This window comes from Oncorhynchus nerka, linkage group LG9a, assembly GCF_034236695.1.
Source record: "Oncorhynchus nerka isolate Pitt River linkage group LG9a, Oner_Uvic_2.0, whole genome shotgun sequence".
NCBI classification, from domain to species: Eukaryota; Metazoa; Chordata; class Actinopteri; order Salmoniformes; family Salmonidae; genus Oncorhynchus; species Oncorhynchus nerka.
The window spans coordinates 21,914,623-21,941,571 of NC_088404.1; the positions used below are offsets into that span (position 1 = coordinate 21,914,623).

The following is a 26,949-nucleotide window of genomic DNA, read 5'->3' on the forward strand; positions in this document are numbered from 1 at the left end:
CCATAACCCCTCACATTGACTACTGCAACACCATTCCCCCTGCCATAACCCCTCACACTAGACTATGGCAACACCATTCCCCCTGCCATAACCCCTCACATTGACGACTGCAACACCGTTTTCCCTGCCATAACCCCTCACACTAGACTACTGCAACATCATTTCCCCTGCCATAACCCCTCACATTGACGACTGCAACACCGTTTTCCCTGCCATAACCCCTCACACTAGACTACTGCAACATAATTTCCCCTGCCATAACCCCTCACATTGACGACTGCAACACCGTTTTCCCTGCCATAACCCCTCACCATAGACTACTGCAACATCATTTCCCCTGCCATAACCCCTCACATTGACGACTGCAACACCGTTTTCCCTGCCATAACCCCTCACATTGACTACTGTAACACCATTCCCCCTGCCATAACCTCTCACACTAGACTACGGCAACACCATTCCCCCTGCCATAACCCCTCACATTGACTACTGCAACATCATTTCCCCTGCCATAACCCCTCACACTAGACTACTGCAACGTCATTTCCCCTGCCATAACCCCTCACATTGACGACTGCAACACCGTTTTCCCTGCCATAACCCCTCACATTGACGACTGCAACACCGTTTTCCCTGCCATAACCCCTCACATTGACTACTGCAACACTGTTTTCCCTGCCATAACCCCTCACGTTGACTACTGCAACACTGTTTTCCCTGCCATAACCCCTCACATTGACTACTGCAACACCGTTTTCCCTGCCATAACCCCTCACATTGACTACTGCAACACTGTTTTCCCTGCCATAACCCCTCACATTGACGACTGCAACACCGTAACCCCTCACATTGACGACTGCAACACCGTTTTCCCTGCCATAACCCCTCACATTGACGACTGCAACACCGTTTTCCCTGCCATAACCCCTCACATTGACTACTGCAACACTGTTTTCCCTGCCATAACCCCTCACATTGACTACTGCAACACTGTTTTCCCTGCCATAACCCCTCACATTGACGACTGCAACACCGTTTTCCCTGCCATAACCCCTCACATTGACTACTGCAACACCGTTTTCCCTGCCATAACCCCTCACATTGACGACTGCAACACCGTTTTCCCTGCCATAACCCCTCACATTGACTACTGCAACACTGTTTTCCCTGCCATAACCCCTCACATTGACTACTGCAACACTGTTTTCCCTGCCATAACCCCTCACATTGACGACTGCAACACCGTTTTCCCTGCCATAACCCCTCACATTGACGACTGCAACACCGTTTTCCCTGCCATAACCCCTCACATTGACTACTGCAACACTGCCGTGCTGTTTTTGGATATTGATTAGCGATTTGATGCACAGAAATTCCTAAATACTTTGTTCAGATTATTTGTTTGCAATATGTGATCTATAGGCTAAGAGAGCTTCATGCACTGTTCGATGGTGGGATTTAAATAGTGGGAGAAGAGAACAACATGTTTAGGAAGAATCACAACAAAGGGTACAAAATCAATTATAGCTCTTAAAGGGGCAGTAGCCTACATTGGGTGTACAATTTTCAATTACAGCATTATTTCATCTGCAGTTATTTATTCTGTTACCAATAACATTCCATTCATTCTGTTACCAATAATATTTACATGTTAATATTATGTTCTAATTACAATTATTATGTCTCATCTTTTAAATAAATGCAACCTAATTAGCTTCTAATATGTAAGTAGGTATATTGTCTAGCTGTCCGATAACACGTTCTGGTGGAATGGAGTGTCCTGCACTTTGTAAAAGTGCATTAGTGAATGTTGGAAAAATATACTGGTTACTTTCTTATCATTGCAATGTGAATGCAAAGAGGGCTTGGACTACAAAATAGGTGAAGTGAACTGGCAAAAGAGTCGAGTCCTCATTCAAAGGTAAGGGCGGTGTGGATACAAAAAGTGAACTGAGTTCTTTAGCTTTTTCTTTTACCCCAGAGTTCACTTTAAAGAGGACTGAGATTGGTTCTTTTAAAGAGGACTATATGTGACAACACCCTTAAAGGTCCTGTTGTCACATCATCCGCTTGACACTGTTCCTCAGATTGGAGTATGGTGTGTGTGTCTGTGTGACTCTGTGTGCTTGTGTGTCTGTGTGTGTGTCTTTGTGTGGCTGTGTGCATGTGTCCCTGTCTGTGTTGTGTAAGCACCTTCATTCATGTTGGAGCTCTGTATCTATCTAGCAGTAGGGTTGTGTGTTGTGGTGCCCTGCAGAGAGGGGTCAGTTCCGGGTCGGTGTGGGTGAGCCAAGCAGTGTGGGGAGAAGGAGAGGGGGGGGGGGGTAGGGTTATGAATGGCCTACAGCTGTGTGGCCGAGTGGTCAGCACAGACAGCTGAAGGATGAGGAGGAAATTATTAAAATAAACTGTGTGTGATGCTCCATTTATTCTGCAGGACTCCAGTCGCGCCTCACACATCTGGCCTCAGAGAAGCACACCCTGTTGACGTAATGGACATAAATATTTAAAACAGCAAAGGTCGCCAAGTTGATTCATGCAATCAGCCCCTGAAGAATATTGATGGATCTGACTTTTATGAATGTGTTGTGTCATGCACACAATGCTGTATTTACAGAGAGCAAGAAAGAGATTGAGCCAGAAATTGAGAGAGAGGGGGATAGGGACATAAATTTGGTGGGCAAGAAGGGCAGAGATTAAGACAAAGAGCAGTCACGTTCTGCGAGGATTCCCCTCCCACACTGGTTGGACCTTGAGCCCGGACTGACTGGACACACAGCCAGTGCTGTGTCATGGTTGTGTGTGATGAGCGACGCAGACGGACTGAGGATGACTCAGTGCTATGCACAGTGACAAACATTGCTGCCAGAGAGTGACACTAGCCTGTCTTCTCCAACTAATGTACTCTTCCTCCAATTTGTAAGTCGCTCTGGATAAGAGCGTCTGCTAAATGACTTAAATGTAAATGTAAATGTAAGTGATTTGTGGTAGAAGGAGTAACTTTTTAGGAACTTGAAGAAGGACGGCTTTTCAAAGAAAGGATGATCATGGGAAAGCAGACCTCACCTCCTTTTACACATCTCCACATCCCTCTTTCCTCAATTCTTAACCCCCTTTGCACCATCACCCCTGACCCCTTCCATGGGGCTCCCACTGGAAGCCCCAGACAAAGACACGAGTGCAACTCCTTTCTCAGGGGTTATAGGGGGCGGGCCTGTTTGTGCCCCTCTGTGACCCTGCTCTGTGTGTGTGTCAGTCACTTGCACTTGGTTCCTGTTTGGGGAGGTCTACTGGTCCTGACAAACACTGTCGCTAAGCTTATCTCTGATGTTTTATGTTCCACCCTGTCGGGGCACAAGCAGCCCTTTGTGGCTGAGGGGTGGCTGGGGCCGGTCCAGGCCAGCCCATGCAGCTGTTCCCCACTGTAGGACATTTCCTTGTTGGGTGACCCTCAGTGTGCTGCCTGCTTGGCTGGGGCCGTGTGTGCTGGGGCCTGGAGGCCAGGGCTACTCAGGGTGTTCAGAGCTGGAGAGAGAGAGGGAAGAGGGAGAACTAAGGGGGGGGGGGGCAAGGCATGCTATGTAGTGTTGGACTGTGCATTGGTTCAGTGTTGGGGGTGACGGTGGTGGTGGGGCCTGAACCGACAATGCCTCTTTCATGTGTTTGTGGAGTGTTTGACCTTGTGAATGAGCCCTGTCCTCTCCCGCCACATCCTCCATGATCCCCGAACGAATAGGGGCCGGGTCTGAGAGGATCAGACTCTTTGTGGCCCCAGCCCAGTCAGAGGCGACAGGGGGCCTGCTTGGACCTGCCCTGTCGACCCATTACCCCAAATCCATCCTGGGTATCACCTCATACCCCTCCACCTGAACCTGAGGTGACACGGCAGCTCCCCTCACAGGAGGTTCACTGCTCTGTAACAGAAAGTACTATGTGACCCATTAAACACTCTTAAAAGGAGCAGTCGGTGAGGGAAGCACATGCAATGAGGGCCATGTGCTGTGCTCACAGTGAGTGAGGAGACGGCAAGAATGTACACCCCCAGACTTGGCTAGTTAGCTTACTCCTCATGTTGACGCAAAAGCTTTGGTGCTTTAAAAAAATGTGTGTGCTCACTTATAATTAGTTCTGTGTGTCTGTGTGTGTGTTTGTGTTTGAACTCGTGTGTGTGTGTGTGTGTGTATGCTTGCTCATCTCATGTGTTTGTATGTGGGGGTGCATGCCTGTGTGTGGATGGAATGGATGCATCTTGATTAAAAGACTGTAAGATATGCAGTGTATTCGGAAAGTATTCAGACCCCTTGACTTTTTCCACATTTTGTTACATTACAGCCTTATTCTAAAATTGATCACATAATTTTTTTTACTCATCAATCTACACACAATACTACATAATGACAAAGCAAAGGTAATTTTTTTATTTTTAAATTTGTACCCCTTTTTCTCACCTATTTTGTGGTATCCAATTGTTAGTAGCTACTATCTTGTCTCATCGCTACAACTCCCGTACGGGCTCGGGAGAGACGAAGGTTGAAAGTCATGTGTCCTCCGATACACAACCCAACCAAACCGCACTGCTTCTTAACACAGCGCGCATCCAATCCGGAAGCCAGCCGCACAAATGTGTCGGAGGAAACACTGTGCACCTCGCAACCTTGGTTAGCGTGCACTGCGCCCGGCCCGCCACAGGAGTCACTGGTGCATGATGAGACAAGGATATCACTACTGACCAAGCCCTCCCTTACCCGGACGACGCTAGGCCAATTGTGCGTCGCCCCACGGACTACCCGGTCGCGGCCGGTTACGACAGAGCCTGGGCGCAAACCCAGGGTCTCTGGTGGCACAGCTGGCGCTGCAGTACAGCGCCCTTTACCACCACGCCACCCGGGAGGCCCCAAAAACAGGTTTTTAGACGTTTTTGCACATGTATTAAAAATTAAAAATAGAAATACATTCAGTAGCATCACTACTCTGGACAGTTCTGACTTAGAATATGTGGACAACACAAATACCTAGGTGTTTGGTTAGACTGTAAACTCTCCTTCCAGACTCACATCTCCAATCCAAAATTAAATCTAGAATCGGCTTCCTATTTCACAACAAAGCCTCCTTCACTCATGTTGCCAAACATACCCTCGTAAAAATGATTATCCTACCGATCCTTGACTTTAGCGATGTCATTTACAAAATAGCCTCCAACACTCTATTCAGCAAACTGGATGTAGTCTATCACAGTGCCATCTGTTTTATCACCAAAGCCCCATATACTACCCACCACTGCGACCTGTATGCTCTCGTTGGCTGGCCCTCGCTACATATTCGTCGCCAACCTTATGTCAGCTCACTGGTCACCATAGCAACACCCACCCATAGCACACGCTCCAGCAGGTACAGTATACAGTGGGGCAAAAAAGTATTTAGTCAGCCACCAATTGTGCAAGTTCTCCCACTTAAAAAGATGAGAGAGGCCTGTAATTTCCATCATAGGTACACTTCAACCATGACAGAGAAAATTTGAAAAAAAATCCAGAAAATCACATTGTAGGATTTTTAATGAATTTATTTGCAAATTATGGTGGAAAATAAGTATTTGGTCACCTACAAACAAGCAAGATTTCTGGCTCTCACAGACCTGTAACTTCTTCTTTAAGAGGCTCCTCTGTCCTCCACTCGTTACCTGTATTAATGGCACCTGTTTGAACTTGTTATCAGTATAAAAGACACCTTCCACAACCTGAAACAGTCACACTCCAAACTCCACTATGGCCAAGACCAAAGAGCTGTCAAAGGACACCAGAAACAAAATTGTAGACCTGCACCAGGCTGGGAAGACTGAATCTGCAATAGGTAAGCAGCTTGGTTTGAAGAAATCAACTGTGGGAGCAATTATTAGGAAATGGAAGACATACAAGACCACTGATAATCTCCCTCGATCTGGGGCTCCACGCAAGATCTCACCCCGTGGGGTCAAAATGATCACAAGAACGGTGAGCAAAAATCCCAGAACCACACGGGGGGACCTAGTGAATGACCTGCAGAGAGCTGGGACCAAAGTAACAAAGCCTACCATCAGTAACACACTATGCCGCCAGGGACGCAAATCCTGCAGTGCCAGACGTGTCCCCCTGCTTAAGCCAGTACATGTCCAGGCCCGTCTTAAGTTTGCTAGAGAGCATTTGGATGATCCAGAAGAAGATTGGGAGAATGTCATATGGTCAGATGAAACCAAAATATAACTTTTTGGTAAAAACTCAACTCGTTGTGTTTGGAGGACAAAGAATGCTGAGTTGCATCCAAAGAACACCATACCTACTGTGAAGCATGGGGGTGGAAACATCATGCTTTGGGGCTGTTTTTCTGCAAAGGGACCAGGACGACTGATCCGTGTAAAGGAAGAATGAATGGGGCCATGTATTGTGAGATTTTGAGTGAAAACCTCCTTCCATCAGCAAGGGCATTGAAGATGAAACAAGGCTGGGTCTTTCAGCATGACAATGATCCCAAACACACCGCCCGGGCAACGAAGGAGTGGCTTCGTAAGAAGCATTTCAAGGTCCTGGAGTGGCCTAGCCAGTCTCCAGATCTCAACCCCATAGAAAATCTTTGGAGGGAGTTGAAAGTCTGTGTTGCCCAGCAACAGCCCCAAAACATCACTGCTCTAGAGGAGATCTGCATGGAGGAATGGGCCAAAATACCAGCAACAGTGTGTGAAAACCTTGTGAAGACTTACAGAAAACGTTTGACCTCTGTCATTGCCAACAAAGGGTATATGACAAAGTATTGAGACACTTTTGTTATTGACCAAATACTTATTTTCCACCATAATATGCAAATAAATTCATTAAAATTTCTACAATGTGATTTTCTGGATTTTTTTCCTCATTTTGTCTGTCATAGTTGAAGTGTGCCTATGATGAAAATTACAGGCCTCTCTCATCTTTTTAAGTGAGAGAACTGGCACAATTGGTGGCTGACTAAATACTTTTTTCCCCCACTGTATTTCACTGGTCATCTCCAAAGCCAACACATACTTTGGCTGCCTTTCCTTCCAGTTCTCTGCTGCCAATGACTGGAACGAATTGCAAAAATCACTGAAGCTGGAGACTTAAATCTCCCTCTCTAAATTTAAGCATCAGCTGTCAGAGCAGCTTACCGATCACTGTACCTGTACACAGCCAATCTGTAAATAGCAAACTCAACTACCTCATCCCCATATTGTTATTTATCTTCTTGCTCTTTTGCACCCCAGTATCTCTACTTGCACATCATCATCTGCACATCTATCACTCCAGTGTTAATGCTAAATTGTAATTATTTTGCCTCTATGGCCTATTTATTGCCTTCCCTACCTAATCTTCTACATTTGCACACATTGTACATCGATTTTTCTGTACATTTGTTTATGTGTAACTCTGTGTTGTTGTTTTTGTCGCACTGCTTTGCTTTGTCTTGTCCAGGTTGCAGTTGTAAATGAGAACTTGTTCTCAACTGGCCTACATGGTTAAATAAAGGTGAAACATAAATAAATAAATAAAACAGCTACGTTGTGTAGGAGTGGCTTTGGGACAAGTCTCTAAATATCCTTGAGTGGCCCAGCCAGAGCCCGGACTTGAACCCGATCTAATATCTCTGGAGAGACCTGAAAATAGCTGTGCAGCAACGCTCCCCATCTAACCTGACAGAGCTTGAGAGGATCTGCAGAAAAGATTGGGAGAAACTTCCCAAATACAGGTGTGCCAAGCTTGTAGCGTCATACCCAAGCAGACTCAAGGCTGTTGTCACGGATCCCTCTGGAACTTTCATCACGCACACCTGTCCCCTATTCCTACGGATTAGTACTTGTATAAGTGTGCCCTTTAGTGTCCTTTGTCTTTGTGCAGATGATTACGGGTCTCGTTCCGTGTGATAATCATTGTGTGTTTGTGTATTTATTTGAGGTACTCATCGCTCTTTTGTTTTGGGTTTCTATCCTGTGTTTTGTTACGTGTTTGTTTGGTCTTCGTCCTCTTGCCTTTACACGGCACGCCGTAATTTGGGTACAATAAAAAAAACTATTACGCATTCCTGCGTCTGTCTCCCAAATCATTCATACCAATGTGACAGCTGTAATCACTGGCAAAGATGCTTCATCAAAGTACTGAGTTAAGGGTCTGAATACTTCTGTATATGTGATATTTTTTATTTTTTTATTTTTGTCATTATGTTTGTCATTATGGGGTATTGTGTGTAGATTGATGAGGGAATGTAGAAAAAAGAAGGCTGTAATGTAACAAAATGTGGAAAAAGTCAAAGGGTCTGAATACATTCTGAATGCACTGTAGTATGTACTGCAGGCGCTGGAGGGTCATGCTCAGTCCTATTATGCAATACAACATTTTTGAAGTATCTAACATTTCAGTAGTTGTGAAGTAGTATCATCTTGGTTACCTTGCACCTGCCTGCTGATGTACAGATGTGTGTGACAGTAAGTAAAAGCATGGAAATAATGAGGGACAAATGAACCCAACCCAACAAGTGTTCCAACCTGATGCCTGTCAAAACATCTTAAATAACTCAATACCCACCTATGTTTCATGCACTTAGACATATTCATAGACATTGTATCTGCTGACCTCTGTTGACCCCCTGACCTGTCTGACAGTCCACTTCTTGTCTCTGCCTGTGTTCCCACCCTCAGGGGTGTAGTTAGTTGAAAGAGCTGTCAGTGCAGGTGCCAGCCTAAGTGGGCTGTGAGGGATGTTGATGGCTGCATGGTTTAGTGGAGGCCTGGCACTCTCTGTGAGGCCAGAGATCAGAACTCCACACCTCCACTCTCTCTTTCCGATCAGTGCTCTCAATTCAATTCAATTCAATTCAAGGGGCTTTATTGGCATGGGAAACATGTGTTAACATTGCCAAAGCAAGTGAGGTAGATAATATAGAAAGTGAAATAAACAATAAAAATGAACAGTAAACATTACACATACAGAAGTTTCAAAACAATAAAGACATTACAAATGTCATATTATATATACAGTGTTTTAACAATGTACAAATGGTAAAGGACACAAGATAAAATAAATAAGCATAAATATGGGTTGTATTTACAATGGTGTGTGTTCTTCACTGGTTGCCCTTTTCTTGTGGCAACAGGTCACAAATCTTGCTGCTGTGATGGCACACTGTGGAATTTCACCCAGTAGATATGGGAGTTTTTCTAAATTGGATTTGTTTTCGAATTCTTTGTGGATCTGTGTAATCTGAGGGAAATATGTTTCTCTAATATGGTCATACATTGGGCAGGAGGTTAGGAAGTGCAGCTCAGTTTCCACCTCATTTTGTGGGCAGTGTGCACATAGCCTGTCTTCTCTTGAGAGCCATGTCTGCCTACGGCGGCCTTTCTCAATAGCAAGGCTATGCTCACTGAGTCTGTACATAGTCAAAGCTTTCCTTAATTTTGGGTCAGTCACAGTGGTCAGGTATTCTGCCGCTGTGTACTCTCTCTCTATCTCTTCTATTCTCTCTCTCTTTCTCTATACACCCACTGTCTCTCTATCTCTCCCCCTTTTCTCTGACTGACCAGAACATGTGGCTCCTCTCACCCAGGGTCAACGCTCATTGCTCACTCCTCCAGAACAGAACATAGAATATAAGAGACTGCAAAAACAGGAAAAGAATGTGGCCTATCCTCATTGACTATCTCTATATTCCTCTACCTTAATCTACCTCCCTCTACCTTAATCTACCTCCCTCTACCTTAATCTACCTTTCTCTTTCTCCTGTCATTTGTTTTGTTATCCATCTGTTTTTCTCCATGATGTGCTGAAACCTCTCCATCAATGTGGTCTCAGTGTGTATGTGTGTCTTAATGGGTGTCTTAGGGTGTCTGTGTGTGTCTTTGTGTGTGTGTCTTTGTGTGTTTGTGTGTGCCTTTTTGTGTGTCAGTGTGTTTGTCTCAGTGTGTCTCCTGATCACAGTGAGAGAACATCTGCTTGACAACGGCGGACAGGGACAAACACAGAGGGGGAATTCTAACAGGGCCGAAACAAAGATAGAGAGGGGATCCAGAACTCTGTTAATCCACTGATGCTGCCAGTTAGCTAGGGCTGAATGGATAGGTAAACCCTCCTCCAAACAAATCCTAAAGGAGACTAAAGTACTTGACTGGGAAGTCACTTCCAGTCCTTCCTTTGGTGCCGTTGGCCGGGCTGTTTGCTCAACCTTTGTATTAATCACAAATCAAAGCAGCTGCTTCAATGGAGAGATTAGGTCCCAGAAAGGGTGGGGTGTTCTACCTGTAGCTTGGGTTTTTTATTGACATCCACCTGGGTAACATGTTGGCATTGCGTTAGACACACACACACAAAACAATAAATATCGACATTCCGGTCACACTGATAAAATAGTGCTGTCTTTATCTTGTCCTTTAGAGATGAGGGGCCCAGAGAAGGAGGATTGGGGATGAGTATAGCATTGTTCACAGTGCTAGCTTCTCTTTCCTGTGTTGTCTCCTCGCACTAAGGAATTCCTCTGCTTTCATGGTGACTTGTCCCTGCAGAGGCCTGCGTTTCATGACATGACAGGGACCTGAAAAGCGATAGCACGTGCGGAAAAACGAGCAGAACTTTCACACACACCTAGGGAAACAGAGAGGAGGGGAGAACGAGAGAGCTAGAGAGAGAGAGAGAGCTTGTGCACTTTCTTAGGCCTCCCAGATTGTTATGTGCATAGAGTGATACAAGCAAAACATCATAGTGCATGATACTGTATTATATTGTATGTGTTGGCTGAAGCTCAATGTTAAATTAAAATCTCCCTACCTTATCTAAGCCAATATGACACCAATGTCAATTAAAATTTGCACTTGATTGGTGGTACACAACACACTCCTCGCCTCTCATCATGAGCTGTCTGGCCGTTCCCGGTGGTGTAAAGTACTTAGGTAAAAAATACTTTAAACTACTACTTAAGCAGTTTTTGAGGGTATCTGTACTTTACTTTACTATTCATCTTTTTGACAACTTTTACTTTTACTCCACTACATTCCTAAAGAAAATGATTTACTTACATTTTCCCTGTCACCCAAAAGTACTTGTTACATTTTGAATACTTGGCACGACATGAAAATTGTCTAATTCACACTCTTATCAAGAGAACATCCCTGATCATCCCTACTGGCAGACTCACTAAACACAAATGCTTCATTTGTAAATTATGTCTCAGTGTTATGTCTGTGCCCCTGGCTATCCGTAAATTTAAAAAAAATATATTAAAAAATCGTGTCGTCTGGTTTGCTTAATATAAGGCATTTTAAATTATTGTATACTTTTACTTTCGATACGTAAGTACATTTAAACCAAATACTTTTAGACTTTTACTCAAGTAGTATTTTACTGGGTGACTTTCACTTTTACTTGAGTCATTTTCTTTTAAGGTATCTTTACTTTTACTCAAGTATGAAAATTGGATACTTTTTCCACCACTGCATCCCGGACATTTAATAGGCTAGCTAGCAATTTAGTTTTCAGAGTATTTTTTACGCTACCTAGCTCAAACTCTAGACGTTGGTTTAAAACGAGACTACAGACTCCATAAAGTGACCATTGGACTAAAAACATTTCAGATTGACTAAATTTGTAGGTGCAACAGTTTTTATTAAATGTATAATTTATCGCTGTCACGTACACATTTACGACCATTAAGAACCAACGACAATGCTAACATCTTTTTAGCCCAATCTCAGAGTTCTATCTAAAGGGGTCGAGCATCTTGGTTACTCGGCAACCAAACAGCTGCTACTGCCAGTCTATAGGAAATGGAGAACAAACCTAGGCAATTGCAGATTTAAGTGATAATGTCGGAGAAGCCGATGTTTGGTGGATATATTGGCACGGGTGTTTTTAGCCCCGAGACGGGGGCCGTCGACGGCCAGCAAACCGTGCCAATATATCCTCCAAACACCAGCTTCGAGGGCATTATCACTTTTAAACAGCGGGTTACCAACATATTCAAATAATAATTGACATATTTGAATTAAAAACGTTATTTTGATGCATTTATTCATACTATTTCATCCATCCACAAGATATAGTCCCAACACAAATCTCGGGTTCCTACCCAAGCCAGCTGATCATTCGTTCTATTGGTTCGGTTGTCAGAGATGCGACCCAGTCATTTTAGTCTTTTTGTTCAGTATCTATGGACGAAACGCAGTCGTTCTTTCTAAATGTTCCATTGCCATACTGGCTGGCAACGTTCTTATCCCTTGCTTGTTAGCTAGCCAACTACGGCTAACTTACAGTCATATCAAACAGTGCAGACATAACAATAGTAGCTGCATTTGCATTTGTTAAAGCTGTGCATCGAGGACTTTGTCCCCACAGTGACTGTACGTACATACCCCAACCAGAAGCCATGGTTTACAGGTAACATTTGCACTGAGATAAAGGGTAGAGCTGCCGCTTTCAAGGAGCGGGACTCTAACCCGGAAGCTTATAAGAAATCCCGCTATGCCATCAAACAGGCAAAGCGTCAATACAGCAATAAGATCAAATCGTACTACACCAGCTCCAACACTCGTTGGATGTGGCAGGGCTTGCAAACTATTACAGACTACAAAGGGAAACACAGCCGAGAGCTGCCCAATGACACGAGCCTACCAGACGAGCTAAATAACTTCTATGCTTGCTTTGAGGCAAGTAACACTGAGAGCATCAGCTGCATGAGAGCATCAGCTGTTCCCGGGCGACTGTGTGATCATGCTCTCCACAGCCGATGTGCGTAAGACCTTTAAACAGGTCCACATTCACAAGGCCGCTGGGCCAGATGGATTACCAGGATGTGTACTGCGAGCATGCGCTGACCAACTGGCAAGCGTCTTCACTGACATTTTCAACCTCTCCCTGTCTGAGTCTGTAATACCAACATGTTTCAAGCAGACCACCATAGTCCCTGTGCTCAAGAACACTAAGGTAACCTGCCTAAATGACTACCGACCCGTAGCACTCACGTCTGTAGCCATGAAATGCTTTGAAAGGCTGGTCATGGCTCACATCAACCCCATTATCCCAGAAACCCTAGATCCACTCCAATTTGCATACCGCACCAACAGATCCACAGATGATGCAATCTCTATTGCACTCCACACTGCCCTTTCCCACCTGGACAAAAGGAACACCTATGTGAGAATGCTATTCATTGACTACAGCTCAGTGTTCAAGTGCCCTCAAAGCTCATCACTAAGCTAAGGACCCTGGGACTAAACACCTCCCTCTGCAACTGGATCCTGGACTTCCTGACGGGCCGCCCCCAGATGGTAAGGGTAGGTAACAAAACATCCACCACGCTGATCATCAACATTGGGACCCCTCAAGGGTGCGTGCTCAGTCCCCTCCTGTACTGCCTGTTCACTCATGACTGCACGGCCAGGCACGACTCAAACACCATCATTAAGTTTGCTGATGACACAACAGTGGTAGGCCTGATCACGAACAACGATGAGACAGCCTATAGGGAGGAGGTCAGAGACCTGGCCATGTGGTGCAATGACAACAATCTCTCTCAACGTAATCAAGACTAAGGAGATGATTGTAGACTTCAGGAAAAGGAGGACCGAGCACGCCCGCATTCTCATCGACGGGGCTGTAGTGTAGCAGGTTGAGAGCTTCAAGTTCCTTGGTGTCCACATCACCAACAAACTAACGTGGAAGAAGCACACCAAGACAGTCGTGAAGAGGGCATGACAAAACCTATTTCCGCTCAGGAGACTGAAAAAATTTGGCATGGGTCCTCAGATCCTCAAAAGATTTTACAGCTTCACCATGGAGAGCATCCTGACGGGTTGCATCAATGCCTGGTATGGCAACTGCTTAGCCTCCAAAGGGTAGTGCGTACCGCCCAGTACATCACCGGGGCCAAGCTTCCTGCCATCCAGGACCTCTATACCAGGCGGTGTCAGAGGAAGTTCCTAAAAATTGGCAAAGACTCCAGCCACCCTAGTCATAGACTGTTCTCTCTGCTACTGCAAGGCATTCGGGACCGGAGCGCCAAGTCTAGGTCCAAGAGGCTTCTAAACAGCTTCTACCCCCAGGCCATAAGACTCCTGTACAGCTAATGAAATGGCTACCCAGACTATTTGCATTTCCTCTCCACACACACACTGCTGCTACTTTCTGTTATTATCCATACATAGCCACTTTAATAACCCTACCTACATGTACATAATTACCTCAATTACCTCGACATCGGTGCCCCCGCACATTGACACATTGACTCTGTAACGGTGCCCCCTGTATATAGCCCCACAATTGTTATTTACAGCTGCTCTTTAATTATTTGTTATTCTTATCTCCTACTTTTTTTAGGTATTTTCCTTAAACTGCGTTGTTGATTAAGGCCTTGTAGGTAAGCATTTCACTGTTGTATTCAGCGCATGTGACAAATATCATTTGATTTGATTTGATTTTCTAGTGACAATTATCTGGATGCATCCCTAACCTAACAATGAGCTAATGAGGCGTGATTTCGTCTGGAATAGAAAATGCGCTTTCTCATCAGAACATTGTGGAGAACGAATGAATATTGAAACAATGTTGCAAATGCTGGAGAGACAGACAGCAGGGTTTAGCCTCTGCTGTTGAACAATAACAGACAGCAGGGTTTATACAAACTGTTTGTCTGGAGAGACAGACAGCAGGGTGTCCCTATACAAATCTAACAGACAGTTCATTACTATGTTTCAGCTGGAGAACGAATTTGAATATTGAAACAATGTTGCAAATGCTGGAGAGACAGACAGCAGGGTTTATACAAATCTCTGCTGTTGAAAACAAATGCTGGAGAGACAGACAGCAGGGTTTATACAAATCTCTGCTGTTGAAAACAAATGCTGGAGAGACAGACAGCAGGGTTTATACAAATCTCTGCTGTTGAAAACAAATGCTGGAGAGACAGACAGCAGGGTTTATACAAATCTCTGCTGTTGAAAACAAATGCTGGAGAGACAGACAGCAGGGTTTATAACAAATGCTGGAGAGACAGACAGCAGGGTTTATACTCTCTGTTGAAAACAAATGCTGGAGAGACAGACAGCAGGGTTTATACAAATCTCTGCTGTTGAAAACAAATGCTGGAGAGACAGACAGCAGGGTTTATACAAATCTCTGCTGTTGAAAACAAATGTTGGAGAGACAGACAGCAGGGTTTATACAAATCTCTGCTGTTGAAAACAAATGTGGAGAGACAGACAGAAAAAATCAAATGCTGGAGAGACAGACAGCAGGGTTTATACAAATCTCTGCTGTTGATAACAAATGCTGGAGAGACAGACAGCAGGGTTTATACAAATCTCTGCTGTTGAAAACAAATGTTGGAGAGACAGACAGCAGGGTTTATACAAATCTCTGCTGTTGATAACAAATGCTGGAGAGACAGACAGCAGGGTTTATACAAATCTCTGCTGTTGAAAACAAATGCTGGAGAGACAGACAGCAGGGTTTATACAAATCTCTGCTGTTGAAAACAAATGTTGGAGAGACAGACAGCAGGGTTTATACAAATCTCTGCTGTTGAAAACAAATGTTGGTCTAAAAGAAATTTATACAAATCTCTGCTGTTGAAAACAAATGTTGGAGAGACAGACAGCAGGGTTTATACAAATCTCTGCTGTTGAAAACAAATGTTGGTCTAAAAGAAATGTGAGATGTCTAGATGCTTTTTATATTGGAGATCAAGTTTATAAATTGTCTGGCTGGGCTGATGAGACAGTGGACAGTGCGCAGTCAAATGGAACAGAGTAAATAGGCATTTTAACGTCATAGATTTAGCCAGTGGTAACTTGTGGAATAGACACCGGCTGGAATGTGGTTTTAACAAAGCTAGCTATATGGTGGTATTCAACCTGAGGTTAATCAATAGGTGCAAACATATATTTTGATTACCTAGGTTTTGTTCTTTTTTAAATTTCACCTTTATTTATTTAACCAGGTAGGTTCTCATTTACAACTGCGACCTGGCCAAGATGAAGCAAACACAACAACACAGAGTTACACATAAACAAACGTACAGTCAATAACACAATAGAAAAATCTATGTACAGTGTGTGCAAATGTAGAAGATTAGGGAGGTAAGGCAATAAATTGGCCATAGAGGTGAAATAATTACAATTTAGCATTAACACTGGAGTGATAGATGTGCAGTTGATGATGTGCAAGTAGAGATACTTGGGTGCAAAAGAGCAAAAAGATTAATAGGTAGTTGGGTGTGCTATTTACAGATTGGCTGTGTACAGTGATCGGTAAGCTGCTCTGACAGCTGATGCTTAAAGTTAGAGAGGGAGATTTAAGTCTCCAGCTTCAGTGATTTTTGCAATTCGTTCCAGTCATTGGCAGCAGAGAACTGCAAGGAAAAGCGGCCAATGGAGGTGTTGGCTTTGGGGATGACCAGTGAAATATACCTGCTGGAGCGTGTGCTACGGGTGGGTGTTGCTATGGTGACGAGTGAGCTGAGATAAGGTGGGGCTGAGTACAGTTTTGGAGGCTATTTTGCTGCAGGGGGTGCAGAGCTGTGTGCCGGGGTTGGGGTAGGTAGCTAGCTAGCTAACGGTATCTAGCTCATGTCCAAATGCCAGTCCTACATTTTTGCACAAAACATAAGAAGCTAGCTAGCAACATCAGTTCAAAACCCAACCTGAAAATTGTCAGAGACCACAGCCACCCCAGTCATAGACTGTTCTCTCTACTACCGCATGGCATGCGGTACCGGAGTGCCAAGTTAGCACAAAAAAGGCTTCTCAACAGTTTTTACCCCCAAGCCATAAGACTCCTGAACAGGTAACCAAATGGTTACACAGACTATTTGCATTGTGCCACCCCCCCAACCCCTCTTTTACACTGCTGCTACTCTCTGTTTATGTTATATGCATAGTCACTTTAACTATACATTCATGTACATACTACCTCAATTGGCCCTACCAACCAGTGCTCCCGCACATTGGCTAACTGGGCTATCTGCATTGTGTCCCACCACCCGCCAACCCCTCTTTTTACGCTACTGCTACTCTCTGTTCATCATATATGCATAGTCACTTTAACCATACCCACATGTACATACTACCTCAATAAGCCTGACTAACAGGTGTCTGTATATAGCCTTGCTACTCTTATTTTCAAATGTCTTTTTACTGTTGTTTTCTTTCTTTACTTACCTACACACACACACACACACACTTTTTTTCTCCGCACTATTGTCTATTGTTTAGAGCCTATAAGTAAGCATTTCACTGTAAGGTCTACACCTGTTGAATTCGGTGTGCGTGACAAATAAACTTTGATTTGATATAATAGCACCTGTTTGTCTCACACAATATGTCCGCAGCTCTCGCTCCTATACCCTCCTTTTTCTTGATCTCCTTCTTATTGTTATTATTACAATTATTTTTATGATCATTATGATAATAAGTAATGTCGTTATCATTAGTAGTCTTTGTACAGTATCCTGTATAACCACCATCGAGCTGTAGGCCTAAGAGTGCCTCCTGTTTAGTCTTAATACCGTAATTTATTTAGGCCTATATTTCAATATATAGGCTACTACATCAGTCAATCAATCATTCATTCGTTCATGCCATCTCACAGCATACGAGACATTCATGTATTGAAATTCAATCAAGTGTAAACATTTCGACCAATCCTCCTTCTGTTTTCTTGACATTTTAATCGAAATGTGTGCGAATCAACAGTGCCAAACTAACAACTCTGCCATTTGACCGTCTTGACTGTATTTTACATCTCCGATCTAGATGCTGGACTAGCCTATCTGTTGGATATTTGTCAACAACCTCTGTGAACGGCCATTCCACTGGCACTGCACTAGGGGTGGGGGGAGGGGGCTAATGACCCCCCCCCCAATACCGGATTATACAAATGTATAGGATGCATAACTCTGCAACGCTTCAGGCTAGTAACAAGCTGTAAAAGGCACAATAAAGATGTGGCTCCAGTGTACATGGGGATATCTTTGTTTAGTATCTATGGCTGACACAGGAGGCTGCTGAGGAGAGAACGGCTCATAATAAAGGTAAGAACGGAGCAAATGGAATGGCATCAAACACCTGGGAACCATGTTTGATGTATTTGATACAATTCCACTTATTCTGCTCCAGTCATTAACACAAGTCCATTCTCCCCAATAAAGGTGCCACCAACCTCCTGTCATGGCTGAGTTATACAACCTTCAAATAGTCAATGCCCGGAAATTGCGGGTGAATTCCTCAAACTGGTCCAACGCCGCATCTCCCTCTCTCCATACGGTGTTGGCCCACTCCAGAGCTTTCCCGGCGAGGCACGAGACGAGGGTGGACACCCTCTCACGGTCCGATGGAGCTGGGCGGACCATGGCCAGATAGAGGTTTAATTGAAGGAGGAACCCCTGGCAGTTGGCAGCACTCCCGTCATACTCCTGGGGCAAGGAGAGACGGATCCCACTGGGTTCAGGCGGGAAAGGGGCGCTCAGCGGAGACCCTGGTTGTGCTGGTGGAGGCGCTGGAAGAACTCCCTGTCATCTCCCAGCGGTCTATTGTCTGGACAATGCGGTCCATAGCGGCACCAAGATGATAAAGTATCACTGCATTCTCCTGGACGCGCTCTTCCACCTCTATGGCCAGGGTACCTTCTCCTGCTGACTCCATAGAAGGGTTGGTGATTCTGTAATGGGTGCGTGTTGGTGGCAGGGAAGTCAGGCGCAGGAGAATGAACTTCGTATAAACGGAGTCGTTTAATAAAAGTTAACAAAACTCCAAAAACCAAAATACATAAAATAATCAAAGTGGGTACAAAACCCGTTGCGCACCAGCACATAACTTACACAAACATACAATCAAACAATCACCGACAAGGACATGAGGGGAAACAGAGGGTTAAATACACAACATGTAATTGATGGGATTGGAACCAGGTGTGATGGAAGACAAGACAAAACCAATGGAAAATGAAAAATGGATCAGTGACGGCTAGAAGATCGGTGACGTCGACCGCCGAACACCGCTCAAACAAGGAGAGGGGCCGACTTCGGCGGAAGTCATGACAAGAATCCAATACTTCATCTTGTATGCGGTACAAATCACATTATTATGGGAGCACCTGAAGGTTTGAATTCTAAGCAACCTGCAAACGATATTGTTTGAAGTACAATAGACCAACATAGCTACTGTAGTAGGTCAAAACCTTAGTAGAGCATGGGTGAATAGGCATTGTGGTGCTCATGTGTATTTCCTTTTTTTTCCAGCTTCAAACCAATGGCTACTTCTCACATAATACATCATTTTTGTTTTTAATATCTATGGGCATGATGAATGTCTTGAAACCTGTATGATTTAATTTAACAACTTAGGCTTGTATTGCCATAATGCAGAATAAATAATGGATCAGATAATATGCGTACTCCATTGATTTTAATAATGATTTTTTTTCTATTTGTTATTTGCAAATTTGCCTATCAAGAGAATCCTTACAGTCACGGCTTAACAGAAATGGGGAAGACAGACAGGTGCATGATAAACAATGGGCTGCTTTGCCAAGTGCTCAGATTTCAAAGAAATGTCTAAATAATAGAAGACGTTTTAAAAAGAGATTTGGGACAATGGAGGGACTTAAATCCTAGATGTCCCCCTCAACATGTATCTTATCCCATTTCCTGACTTGTGGGATCTACTTGTGACAGTTGCACATTGAAGTGCTTTGTATTCACACTACTTTTACTTTGTTTGAAAATAAATGTGTGTTTTGACAACTTCACATCTCACTGGCTTTCATGATACAGCGCCCCTCCCTCCCTCGCTTCCCTTCTTCCCTCCTTCCGTAAGAAATCCTCTCCCACTTGCATTCCTTCCAGGTGAATTGAACCTTGTCTTACTGTTAAATGAAGCTGCTCCTCCTCTTCCTACCTCCTCCCCCTCCTCCTGCGATGGATTGGGGGCATTAACTTTAGGAAGTAACGTTAGCTCTCAGACTTGTTTTGGTTGGAGGGCCTGAGGCCTCGCTGGCCCAGATAAACTGATCTCTCTGGGGAAGTCTTGATAGAAGACTTAACTCTAACTGACAAATGCTTTTGTGGAATAATCACCCCTCTCATCCTTATAATTGTGAGTGATAACAGCTCAAGGAACCTCTGAATTGTATCCTTCGCTTCTTTGTTACCTGTTACGTCATGAGCTTTACTATGATTTCAACTGAAGGTATGGAGTGATGGCTTGTTCTTCTGAATCAGGATCAAATTCATATAGGGCACTAATGTAAAATGAAAATAAGCATTTCTTATAAGTTCAGGTAGTTTCAGTCCATTTTGTTGCTTACATTTTTTTTTTTTTTGTCATTTAGTAGACCTTACCCACAGCGACTTACAGGAGCAATTAGGTTTATATGCCTTGCTCAAGGGCACATCAGCTCGGGGATTTGAACCAGCGACCTTTCCATTACTGGCCCAACGTAACCGGTAGACTATCTGCCACCTTGTGAATACCCCCCCCATTCTTGCATAAATTGATGGCTCATTTAAAAACTGTAAACCAGATGGGTTAGATTTGAGCTTTCAGCCATATCACAGTAACACATGATCAAACTATTATTCTTCAGATCGAGATTGTGTGATTTTGTGAACACACGAAGCAATTGGCTCCCAGTCACCCACAGAGGGAATTTACAAGTCTGTAGGATAAGTGACTGTTCAATTGAAGTTGCATTTGTTTTTATCTCATATCAGAATTGTCAGGAAACTACTGTCAGGGGAATTCCAGTTAGAAAGGTACATTTTATTGAAGAGGAATAGTACTTTCCATGCAATCATCATTATCATCATCATCTTGAGAACAGTAAACTACGTTTGAGCAGTACTTTCTTTGAGTTGATAAGATGGCTATCAATCACTCAGTTTATTTAATTGTGTCTTTGTTTTTGTTGTTCTAGGAGCATCTGAGCGTTTCAGGAATGGTCTTGGCTGGGCATGGCTCATCTCAGGTAAGACTTTAGCTACCGTGGTTTACTTTGTACATGTGAGCTGCTGTTTTCACATGGGAAGGCTACTGAATTCCCCTCTTTGTTATCAATGAAGACATTTTACCACAGCAAGAGCTTGGGCTTTTTAAAACAGATTACTGTAGATTTGCATGTGTTGTACTGTAAGGAAGGAATATAGAAGACATTCCCTGTCCCTGCAGATTCCCTCTGGTGATTTGATTAGCATTTGAGAAATAGAATATCCTGAAACAATAGGCTGTTCTATTATACAAGATGTGTAAATGATAAAGGATAGTGGCAATTCCCTGTAAACAGAACGGAATTGCACCTACTTTTCAACGTCCATCTAACAGTTTCAGTCAGTGCTCAGTGGGTGAGGATAATGGTTACAGTAAATGGAAAGAGAGGGGGCTCATGGATAACAGCCCGGAGAGTTGGCATTAATTGGAGAGAGAGAGGGAGGGGTTGTCCAGAATTTCACACTCTTGCTTTGACCACCAGATGACAGAAAGAGAAAAAAACTTATCAGCTGAACATAAAAGTATGCCAGTGGAAGGCAGGACAGTAGTAAGTGACCCAGCAGTGATTTGTGACTACTACTACTAGCCAACTCAATTGCAGAAATTTCGTAACAGATTTTTCAGAAGTCTGTTACTGATTTGGTATCAGAATTTTAAGTTTTAGTCACTTAATAATGAATTAACAAAATGTATATCAGTAAGAACACTATAACTCAGTTATAGGTTAATCTTAGAACTATCCATCCCGGATCCGGGAGAATTGTCATCAACTACACTAAATAGCATAGTGCAAGGTCAACATTTTTTACTAGAAAATATTCATATTCATGAAATCACAAGTGAAATATAGTGAAACACAGCTTAGCCTTTTGTTAATCACCCTGTCATCTCAGATTTTGAAATTATGCTTTACAGCCAAAGCAAGACAAGCGTTTGTGTAAGTTTATCGATAGCCTAGCATAGCATTATGTCCAGCTAGCAGCAGGAAGCTTGGTCACGAAAATCAGAAAAGCAATCAAATTAAATAATTTACCTTTGATGATCTTCGGATGTTTTCTCTGACGAGACTCCCAGTTAGACAGCAAATGTTCCTTTTGTTCCATAAAGATTATTTTTATAGCCGAAATACCGCCGTTTCTTGTCCACGTTTTGTTGAGAAATCCACCGGAAATTGCGGTCACGACAATGCCGGGAAAAAAACAGATTAGATCCATAATATCGACAGAAACATGGCAAACGTTTTTCATAATCAATCCTCAAGGTGTTTTTCAAATATCTATTCGATAATATATCAACCGGGACAATTGGCTTTTCAGTAGGAGCGAGAGGAACAATGGCCACCTCTACAAATCACTCTGAGAGCCACAACCTGACCACTGACGCAATTTTGTTGTTCACGCTCATTTTTCAAAATAAAAGACTGATACTATGTCTAGTGGCTGTAGACACACTAGGGAAGCCATAGAAAAGGAATCTAGTTGATATCCCTTTCAATGGGCAATAGGGATGCATAGAAAGACAGGGGTTTCAAAATAAGGGTCACTTCCTGATTGGATTTTTCTCAGGCTTTCGCCTGCAATATCAGTTCTGTTATACTCACAGACAATATCTTTTACAGTTTTGGAAACGTTAGAGTGTTTTCTATCCTAAGCTGTCAATTATATGCATATTCTAGCATATGGTCCTGCGAAATAGCCCGTTTACTTTGGGAACGTTATTTTTCCAAAAATGAAAATAGTGCCCCCTAGTTTCAAGAGGTTAACCTTTACTTGTTACTTCTGTGAACGTTCATTATCCTCCCTCCTCATGAGGTAGAGAAATTAGAAAATATCTTAAAGATATATGGGTTTTTGGTAACAGAATTTCAATCCACAAGGCAATGTTTCTCGAAAACTTACAGAAGACAGAATTGTTTTTCCTTGAAAAATAAATAATTGAATAACCTAATATCCAATAACCTAATTGAATAACCTAATATCCAACGTTTCGATAGACAAGCTGTCTTCATCAGGGCATAATGACAAACCCTGTGGGTCACTAGTTTATATAGTGTAATCATGGCCGGGTGTGGCCTGATATCAATGGTTAATTCTTAGATATAAAAAAAACATACAAAAAACATGAATGATAGCGTACGATCAAAGATACAATTTGGCTACATAGGCCTACAAACATTTACTATGAACAGCAAAATCACAATCATCACAAGAATGGCTTCAGATCAAAGTCTACGTTGAGACCGAAGGGAAAAAGGGTCTTTAAATTAAAGATCCAGGCAGCCTCTCATTTTAACAATAAATTGTCGAGTTCACCTCTCCTAGGGAGGGTGACGTGTTCGATGCCGATATAACGTAGGGATGAAATTGAGTGGTTCGCTTCCAAAAAGTGAGTCGCAACTGGGTAAGTCGAGTTCCTGCATCTAATGGTGCTAATGTTTTTCCTAGCAAAACTAAATATAAGTGTTGATATTAGTTGGCGGGGGTCTTTAGTTCAACATTATTGTGTTTTGATGTATTTGTAATGCCTTTAAGACTTTTTCTGGTGGATGTTTTCTAAGACCGCTTTTCCTTCTGTTTGTCAAGAAATGTATTACATTTTAGTTTTTTTCTCATCGATCTACACACAATACCCCATAATGACAAAGCAGAACTAGGCTTTTAGAAATGTTTGCTAATTTACCTGGAAATATCACATTTGCATAAGTATTCAGACCCTTTACTCAGTACTTTGTTGAAGCATCTTTAGCAGTGATTATAGCCTCGAGCCTGCTTGGGTATGATGCTGCAAGCTTGGCACACCTGTACCCGGGGAGTTTTTCCAATTTTTCTCTGCAGATCCTCTCAAGCTTTGTCAGGTTGGATGGGGAGCGTTGCTGCACAGCTATTTTCAGGTCTCTTCAGAGATGTTCGATCGGGTTCAAGTCCGGGCTCTGGCTTGGCCACTCAAGGACATTCAGAGACTTGTCCCGAAGTCACTCTGCATTGTCTTGGGTGTGTGCTTTAGGTTGTTGTCCTGTTGGAAGGTTGCACCTTCACCCCAGTCTGAGGTCCTGAGTGCTCCAGAGTAGGTTTTCATCAAGGATCTCTCTGTAATTTGCTCCATTCATCTTTGCCTCGATCCTGACCTGTCCCAGTTGCTGAAAAACATCCCCACAGCATGATGCTGCCACCACCATGCTTCACCGTAAGGATGGTGCCAGGTTTCCTCCAGATGTGATGCTTGGCACTCAGGCCAAAGAGTTCAATCTTGGTTTCATCAGACCAGTCTGAGAGTCTTTAGGTTCCTTTTGGCAAACTCCAAGCGGGCTGTCATGCCTTGTCCTGAGGAGTGACTTCCATCAGGCCATTCTACCATAAAGGCCTGATTGGTGGAGTGCTACAGAGATGGTTGCCCTTCTCGAAGGTTCTCCCATCTCCACAGAGAAACTCTAGAGCTCTGTCAGAGTGACCATCAGGTTGTTGGTCACCTCCCTGACCAAGGCCCTTCTCCCCTGATTGCTCAGTTTGGCCAGGCTGCCAGCTCTAGGAGGTTGTGGTGGTTCCAAACTTCTTCCATTTAAGAATGATCGAGGCCACTGTGTTCTTGGGGACCTTCAATGCTGCAGAATGTTTTTGGTACCCTTCCCCAGATCTGACAAAATCCTGTCTCGGAGCTCTACGGACAATTTCTTCAATCTCATGGCTTCATTTTTGCTCTGACATGCGCTGTCAACTGTGTGCCAGTCCACATCATATCCAATCAATTGAATTTACCACAGGTGGACTCCAATCAAGTTGTAGAAACATCTCAAGGACTATCAATGGAAACAGGATGCACCTGAGTTCAATTTCGAGTCTCATAGTCACTGTGCATCAGGTGTCACTGTTAGTAGATATCTATTTCACATGTCTATGTACTTCTCTGTGAGGTGGTGGGGGCTGTTTGCAAAATGTTGTATTATGAACTGTAAATGGGTCAACAACAATATTTCAACACAGTCAATCTACCCACTGGTATCTAATTCTCGTAACTATACCAGTGCTCCCAAGTGGTGCAGCGGTCTAAGGCACTGTATCTCAGTGCTTGAGGTGTCACTACAGTCCCTGGTTCAAATCCAGACTGTATCACAACTGGCTGTGATTGGGAGTCCCATAGGGCAGCGCACAATTGGCCCAGTGTCATCTGGGTTTGGCCAGTGTAGGCCATCATTGTAAATAAGAATTTGTTCTTAACTGACTTGCCTAGTTAAATAAAGGTTAAATAAAAATAAATACCAAACCATTGCAGAAAATTACACATACTCTATTATTTTTGGTAAATTGATCAATGACAGTACACAGATTCATCAAGGCTGTATTGGAGCCGGTGACCACCTTGAAGGTAAAGGTCATATGTGAATCTATTAGTGGTCACATATGTTACTGTCATTTTCACCATAACAAATGATCTGATACCAGCACTGTGTCTTTCTTTCTCTACCACCGAAATTCCACAGGCTTAAATTCCTGTAAATGGTGGTCAGGTGGTTTCTCTCCCATCCAGCACTCTCATATCTCATGATGATTTTAACTTATTTTAAACAGCTGTAGAGTATTTTCAATGTATCAAGGACCATCCACTTAACTGTCAAAAATAAAATAATTAACTCACAAAATAATTCACTCAAGTGTCAAACTGATAGGCAGTAAACTGAGTAAACTGAGGCTCATTACATCAGAGACAGACACTTTCCTAGTATCACACCTTTGCCTGAGTCTTTTCCACCAGATGTATCTTGTTCGCGAAGAGGAAGGGAATATGGATGGAGGCACAGCACAGGCACCCAGTGTGACAGGGCATTCCTCAGTGAAGTGGATCTGCTCAGGGTGACTCGACACTTTTAACATGTGCTAGCACACTTGTGCTCAGATACGTTTCATTTTTGGATTAGTCTCTGTAGCAGCTGCCTCCCCACAGCTGACCGACCGGGGCTCAAGAACAGAGGTGGAGCTCAGGGTGCTGGAACCCCCCCCCAGTCCACTGTGCCTGACTGTCTCCCTCACTGTCTATCTTTCTCTGGTTATCTCACTCATGTCTCTGGGATCCAGTGTTCCACTCAGAGTACTTTCTGTTGTTTAGGGCTTCCACAGCAAAGGCCCCTCTGTGCAGTGAGTCGCTGTTAGCCCCCAGTTTGTCTGTAGCTCGGTTGCTAAATAAAGGAAACATCTGCTCCTCTGCAGCGCTGCTGGCTGCACTAGATCCAGACAGACTGGCCCTGGGCTGGAGGAGGAAGAGCAGCTCGTTGTGCACGTCGCTCAGCTGCGGTCTCCCCCTCATTCCGTCTCAGCCTCCAGCACCACCACCCCCTCAGTCTCTCTGCCCCCCACCATAACAGCTGCCGCACCTGGATCAATGCAGCTTCAACTCTCTCTCTCTCTCTCTCTCTCTCTCTCTCTCTCTCTAGCCCAAGCAGTTGTGCTCACTCAGCTGTGCTTGCGTGCATACATTTAAGTGAGTGCGGGTTTTGGTGTGTATCTTGAATTGTTAGGGGGGCTCCCATCAAACATTGGTTCTCACAGCGGAAATCCCCCATTCAATGAGTGTGAGGAGAGAATGAGAGAAGAAGGGGTAGATAATGCTGACTCATCCCAGTGCACCTTGGACAGGGAGCTAAGATACAGGTAGACTGACAGAGGGAAGAGCTCACAGATTTGAACTGGACACTAGAATATTCTGCAATAGCAGAATGTCCCTTGAACTTACAGTACAGCTGTATTGAGACAGTTCCACAAGCTTTCAGGAGGCTAATTGGTTAGTTAAACATACATCTTAAACATAGAGCCATTACCCAAACCTGTCAAGCTGTGACTTCAGATAGATAACTAACTAGCGGTTAGAACGTTGGGCTAGTAACCGAAAGGTTGCTTGATCGAATCCCCGAGCTGACAACGTTCTGCCCCTGAGCAAGGCAGTTAACCCACTGT

At 43.7% G+C, this 26,949-nt stretch overlaps 1 protein-coding gene across 1 annotated transcript in view; it reads left to right on the forward strand.

Annotated features, from left to right (window-relative positions):
• Positions 1–26,949, forward strand: part of LOC115134045 (G1/S-specific cyclin-D2-like) — a 275,810-nt gene that overhangs the window by 150,653 nt on the left and 98,208 nt on the right. Inside the window, exon 3 of the mRNA XM_029667611.2 lies at positions 20,937–20,987. Coding sequence (XP_029523471.2) covers positions 20,958–20,987 — 30 coding nt within the window. The 5' untranslated portion in view covers positions 20,937–20,957. The remainder of the gene's footprint in view (positions 1–20,936; positions 20,988–26,949) is intronic.